This window comes from Nelumbo nucifera, chromosome 4 (assembly GCF_055504915.1).
Source record: "Nelumbo nucifera cultivar China Antique chromosome 4, China Antique-T2T, whole genome shotgun sequence".
Taxonomy (NCBI): domain Eukaryota; kingdom Viridiplantae; phylum Streptophyta; class Magnoliopsida; order Proteales; family Nelumbonaceae; genus Nelumbo; species Nelumbo nucifera.
Genome location: NC_142652.1, coordinates 18,183,563 through 18,189,618, shown reverse-complemented (window position 1 = coordinate 18,189,618; position 6,056 = coordinate 18,183,563). Strand labels below are relative to the sequence as shown.

General features: G+C 37.5%; 1 protein-coding gene across 1 annotated transcript; it reads right to left on the bottom strand.

Annotated features, from left to right (window-relative positions):
- Positions 1-382: 382 nt before the first annotated feature.
- On the bottom strand, positions 383-1,934 carry LOC104598082 (NAC domain-containing protein 2-like). Its single transcript, XM_010259982.2, has 3 exons — positions 1,607-1,934; positions 1,198-1,481; positions 383-1,083 (listed from the first exon to the last, which is right to left on the bottom strand). Exons 1-3 carry the CDS (start codon positions 1,773-1,775, stop codon positions 691-693), a joined length of 846 nt encoding a protein of 281 aa, XP_010258284.1. The 5' UTR covers positions 1,776-1,934; the 3' UTR covers positions 383-690.
- Positions 1,935-6,056: the final 4,122 nt, after the last annotated feature.

The following is a 6,056-nucleotide window of genomic DNA, read 5'->3' as shown; positions in this document are numbered from 1 at the left end:
ATTAATCTCTACATTTTGATTTTCCGACCCAGTACTGAAACAGGTCGGAGTTTCCTCATTATTTTGTTTCGAAATAGCAGAGCGACTAGCATAAAAAACTCCATGAGATCTAGTTTTCCCTCTTCCGATTGTGGTTCAACTTATTTTATAAAGCTGTTAAAATTAAATCAGCAACTAGAATCTTTTTTACCTCTTTGGTCATCACCGAATTTGGACATCTCATGTCATTATTTGAATATTATATAATATCAAATAGAGCAGTGACACCCACAATAAGGCTTTCCAAATAAATAAAAAAAAAATCCCATGATAAGGCTTCATATTTGCAAAACTTGATTAGTGGAATTAATTGTGAATCCCAACCATCCATTATATTCAAGAATAAAGACAATAACTGACAATGTCTGTCATCTTTTTTCCTGGTAATCATGTAACTTCATTTGTTACATCCCGTAGTTTGATGAATGGTCACCTTCTATGATTCTGTGACACAAATTCATCTGTTCTTGCTAGCTATACAACATTTTACATTTCTTGTAACATGGTTTAATTTAATCTTGCACCTCCGAATTGGAAACGAGAAGCTAATAAGCGACAAAGAAGAGAAACAGATTTCTACAATTGTTGAGCTTGAACAGAGGAGGTCGTCATAAGAAAACACATTTCCGCCCCATTTTAACCAAGCCCAGCTCACTGAAATTCAAATAACGGGTTGATGAATATCGGCGGGTTAAAGACAGTACTCTGGTTCACTTGAAACTTCGCCGTGCTCGGAAATTGGTGAGCCATGTCGCCAGAAAAAAGTTTGTCAACTTCGTGATTATTGTTTTCGGTTGTTTGGAACTGCATCGGCAAATCATCAAGCGGGTTGCCATCATTTAAAAGGTGCGACATGGACAGATACTCCATCTCCAGCATATGAGCAAGAGAACACGTCCTTGGAGATATCAAAGGTTGTTGTTGCTCACTGGCACCAGAAGAATTGGTTTCTGTGTTCTCTCGAAGACATGGATCATCATTTTGCTCCACAGATCTTTCCAAATGCCTCTTCTTATAAATCCTACAGAGGACCCAGTCATCCAACTGCAGTGGATAAAAGTTGAAAACAAGTTTGGAATTAGTTGTTGGAAAAACCGAGATAGATTATCATTCATCAGGCCTAATCATGTTATTATATATCAACTGAACAAGACTTACTTTCATGGATCCATTGATCTTGGTCGGCTGTCTACAGTTTGAACCATCCAACCGATATTCGTGCATAATCCAATCCGTCTTAACACCCTTGGGCGGGCGGCCCTTATAAAACACAAGAGCTTTCTTCACCCCCACATACTTAGGCCCACTGCGGATTGCCTTGTCTGTGCCCGTGGCTTTCCAATAACCAGAGCCGGTTGCTCGATTTGGGCGCACCCCATTTGGGTACTTGCGTTCTCGTGGGCTGAAGAAATACCACTCTGTCTCACCAAATTCTGCCTTTTCTACAACCCACATACAAATAATTGGATGAATTTTAATTTACAGATCAACAACTAGCAGTAACCCATGAATATATTTATATGAACCATCATCAAGAGATACGAGCTTAACAAAAATCAAAACTAACCAGGTAATTCCCATGGATCGAATTTATAGATATCAACTTCCGGGATTATAGATACGGGGCAGGGCATCGATCTCGCTTGATTTCGAAGATAATACATGATCAGTTCCTCATCAGTTGGATGAAACCTAAACCCCGGAGGAAGGTCAGAGCTCTTCTTTCTTCCATCCATTGATGTCTAGCTAGCTAGTACTAGTAGTGAGTGATCAACTGAAACAAGAAATTCAGAGCAACCAAATCTATGGGATTAGAAGGAAGATGGGTCAGGACTCAGGAGTGGAGAAAGTTTATTTTGCGAGCCTGAGCAGAAGATGTGGCGTTTGAAATGTTTGAAAGGGTGGTGGAAGTAAGCCATTTATATTGGCTGGTTTTTTGTCGTTTGGCACAGGTGGGCTGTATTTTTTTGACCCACCCGTATAACTTTTAGTTAACCTCGGATAGGCCCATCACAGGAATAAATTGGACTATCGACCCACTTCACCGTGACGACACGCGTCCTCTTCTTGTACAAAAGGATGATGACCAGTGATTTTGTGGTCACGCTGAACAATTGGTACGATACCTATCGTTTTGATCATTCATTGGCTTAAAAGAATCTTTCTATAGTTTAGTGCCTAAATTCATTTTCAGGCCAATCAAGGACTAACACGGTACGGTAGGGGTAACCGGGTAGCCGGGTAGGGGCTCTCACATGGTTTACTCAGCCTGACCACTCCCGAGTCCCGCATGATCATTGATTGCCCCTTTCCCTTTGAGAAAGCAGGGGGAAAGATAAATAAAAGAAATCAACCAAACTCATGGTTCTTATCTTGCCACCTCATCTACTTGGGCCCGGATTGGTGCCTATGAGACCATTAATTTTTAACCCTTTTTAGCAATATACGGCGACCACGTGTTAGAGGGGTTGGAATTTTGGATGAGGATCAAGTTGTCGCGTGTCATGGTTGCATTGAATTAGACTGAATCCATGATGTCAGGCTCTACCGAAATTGTTAATCATCAGATAATAAAAAGAATATCCCAAGGATTGAATAAGGCATCTATTCTACATGTGGGCGCCCATGCGCCTACTATTTTGGGCTTCCCTTTCCATTGGTCACATTGGTAGAGAGATGATTCAAGAATCTGAGTGCTGTAGACAGATAAACCCATTTACTATTTGAGGCTCCTGATCCATTGTTCAATGCGGCCCACTTGGGGTTGGGGATGAACGAGAACAATCCAGTTGGGGACCACTTCACATGTTGTGAGGCCCACTGGAGCTGTTGGCTCGAACCATTTGACTTATTTCTAGCAAAGAGGGTGTGACGGTTCTCCTATCATGTTCTGTGGCTTCTCTGCTTCGTAATCATGGGCTTCACTCTTGAGCTTGATCTTATAAAAAGTTTGGATGAATTATGGAAAGGTAATTGGAATCAAATGCGTCACAGATGTGCCTCCCCAATCTCATCAAGTAGAATGATCCCGGCCGTTCTGAACTTTATGTCACGTCCAGCCTACCGGCCGGAGCCCTGCGGTTGGAAAGTGATGACGTAGCTCCACAACCCCCCTTAGAAATGGCCTACTAGATTATTCTTTCTAAACAGTTCTGATGCGACGGGGATCATTCTTTATCTCTTTCTAAGAGTCTTTTCAAACATTCACTCTTCCTTTGCTGAGAGAAGGAGAAGAATGAATGAGAAGAAGACGAAGAAGAAATGGTTTTTAGTTTTTTTTTTTTTTTTTTTTGACTGGTCCCAAAAGAATAGAGGCCAAGATTTCCAGCCCAGTTAAGAATTGGGCAGGGTTTGAGCATGACTAGTGTTTTGACTGCGAATGTTTAGACATAGATGACAAAATGAGGCATTTGAATACCAAAGAAAAATCTTTTGCCCATCTTCATTTTTTAATTGTTGGGGAATATATGTTGTTGTTATCCAATGGTAGGCATTCTCATGGAGTGTTATTTTCCATATATTCATTCATGCAAAATTGTTAGGTTTTGTTTCTACTATGAGCTAGATGCATGGAATAACAATTATTGCATTCAGCTAATCCTATCACACCTCTTCACTTCCCATTTCTTTCCCTCTTCTTTTGCTTCCTTTTTTTTTCTCTTCTTGGATTTCACATCTTGGGTTAATGGAATGTTTATAGATAAGAGAATAATTAACTGCTCAGGTAAAGCAATGGATTTTTTTTTTCTTCAAGGACCAGTTTCTCTGTTTTTTGAATGTCTAGATTTTAGATGACAAGTTCGATTATTCTGAAAACTTGAAAGCCCCAAAATTTTGGGAAAAATCAACATAAGGAAAGGTATCAGATGCTTAAATGGAATAGGTTTTAAAATTTGATCTGTGATTTCATTTAGAAGATAGTTATTGATATTTAGGCTCAGCTTGGAAAGAGTAAAAATATGTAGAGTGCAAATATGTTTTGTTTTGTATGTATTTGAACTGTAAATATATTTATATGTGTACTATTTTCAAACTGAGCCTTAAAATACATTTAACGCTGTTTTATTAGAAATTAAATTAATAAAAGGAAAAGTGGTTGCATTATAACATAAGAATAGAAGATGAAAAGTTGCTTCTCATAACAGTGATGACTCCTCAACCATTAAATAATTCCTTATTACTAGAATGATGTTATGTGAACATTGATCAATTTTATGATGCTTTTGAAAGACATGGAATGTTTGGACCAGGACATAATCAATCTGAATTGTATGTCCAATTTAGAGATGGGCCTACTACTTAGGAGCTGACTGTTGATACAATTTTTGCGTTAAATTTGAAACACAAAAAAAAAATGTAGATAAATTTAAAGAATTTTTTTTGCAGAAATGTAAGTAGTGTACAAACTCATTTTCTTTCTTAGGAGCTGACTGACAATGCAAATTTCGTGTTAAATTTGGAGCACAAAAAAATGTAGATAAATTCAAAGAAATTTAATTAATTTTTTTTAGTGGGGTACAAACTCTTTTTTTTTCTTTGGCAAAAACAACCTCTAATTCTCTTGTTTTGGACAAAACCTAAATTCGGTGAAACAAGCTAACTTTGTGTGAACAAAATATTCCACTCATGATCAATCAACAATTCGAACATAAACGGCCGAAAGGATGATTGTAGAAGTTTTCTGTTTTTTTTTATTTTTTTTTTTGTGTGTAACAACTTGGTAGAAGTCTTCCAATTGTAGTAATTTGATAAATCCCCCTCTTTCTTTTGTTGCAGTAGTACGAACACCCAAATATTTTAAATTGATGTGACACGGAACCATTGCAACTTCAAAGCTTCTTGTTCTTTCTTCCTGTACTAAAAAAACAAAACAAAGTTTAAGAGCGAGGGCCACTGGAGGGAGCCGAAGGAAGAACCGAAGGGGGGGCATAGGCCTTTGTTAGGTGAGTCTGCCCAAATATATGAACTCAAATCAGGGGAACCATATTCGGCCTGCTATGGTTCCTTCTTCACTTCACAGCAATTTTGATATAGGTAATGATTACCATTTACATTTAAATGGAGGGTCCCACAAGATTGATTCAAAAGACATCCAATTTAATGGGATTCTCTTGATTAAAATTTGTATTGGCTGATTTGAGATCTCCAATTAACAAATCGGTGATCTTTGTATAAGGTTGATTGGAAGAGTTTTGTAAAGATGCCACTTGGTAGGAAATTAGGGCCCATATAAAAGAAAGAAATCATTAATTGAATTCAGCTAATCTTCTTTGAATCCGCCGATCATATTTTCTTTTTAAACAACTTATTAATTACGCATCGTTGCCAATCAATTGGGCCCCACTACATTGATTAGAGAAAACCTCTCTAATTGATTTGTGAGAAAAATGAATGGTGGGCATGTCTCCATATTCAATCCTTAACGTGACAAATGTAAATTGTCCCTTGTAGTAGGCCCTACCCAATACATTCTTGGATTTGGATTTAATGGTACCTCTCCACTCAATTCTTTTCGTGGGAAATACTTAGGGGCCCATTTTTTAATTAATTTTACATTTGATTTCATCCAATATCTTAAATGGGCCCAAATTCTGTTATTCCTTTCTTAGTGGCCCAATAGCTCCTTTCCATTCAATCTCATATTGGGCCCTATTTACTTCACTTCTTGGGCCAAAAATTTACATATCAACACTGGTGTATTGCTTGGGCTCAAAACTCTACCTTATGCTCAAAATAAAATTTTGTACCTAAGGCTGTGTTTGGTTGCAGTGCAAATTTATTTGCACTAATACAAATGCATGGGAGTACAAATGTATAAAATGCAAATTCTTGTTTAATTTTGTTTTGGATTTTATTTTTTTTCTACTTCATGTCATAATTTACTTCATTCGTACTGCAATCAAACAAAATAAGCCAAATTTTGAAACATAAATGGTCAGCATTTACACTCAAATCATTTGCACTGCCATGATTTTACATCAGTGCAAATTTATTTGCATTGCAACCAAACACGATAT

What these genes read in the sequence shown, in the direction of transcription:
- LOC104598082 (XM_010259982.2), bottom strand. Translation starts at nt 1,775, where the DNA reads ATGGATGGAAGAAAGAAGAGCTCTGACCTTCCTCCGGGGTTTAGGTTT. An exon ending in CGATCCATGGGAATTACCTG is followed by an intron (nt 1,482 to 1,606) that starts GTTAGTTTTGAT and finishes TGTGGGTTGTAG; the next exon opens with AAAAGGCAGAATTTGGTGAG. An exon ending in AGATCAATGGATCCATGAAA is followed by an intron (nt 1,084 to 1,197) that starts GTAAGTCTTGTT and finishes TATCCACTGCAG; the next exon opens with TTGGATGACTGGGTCCTCTG.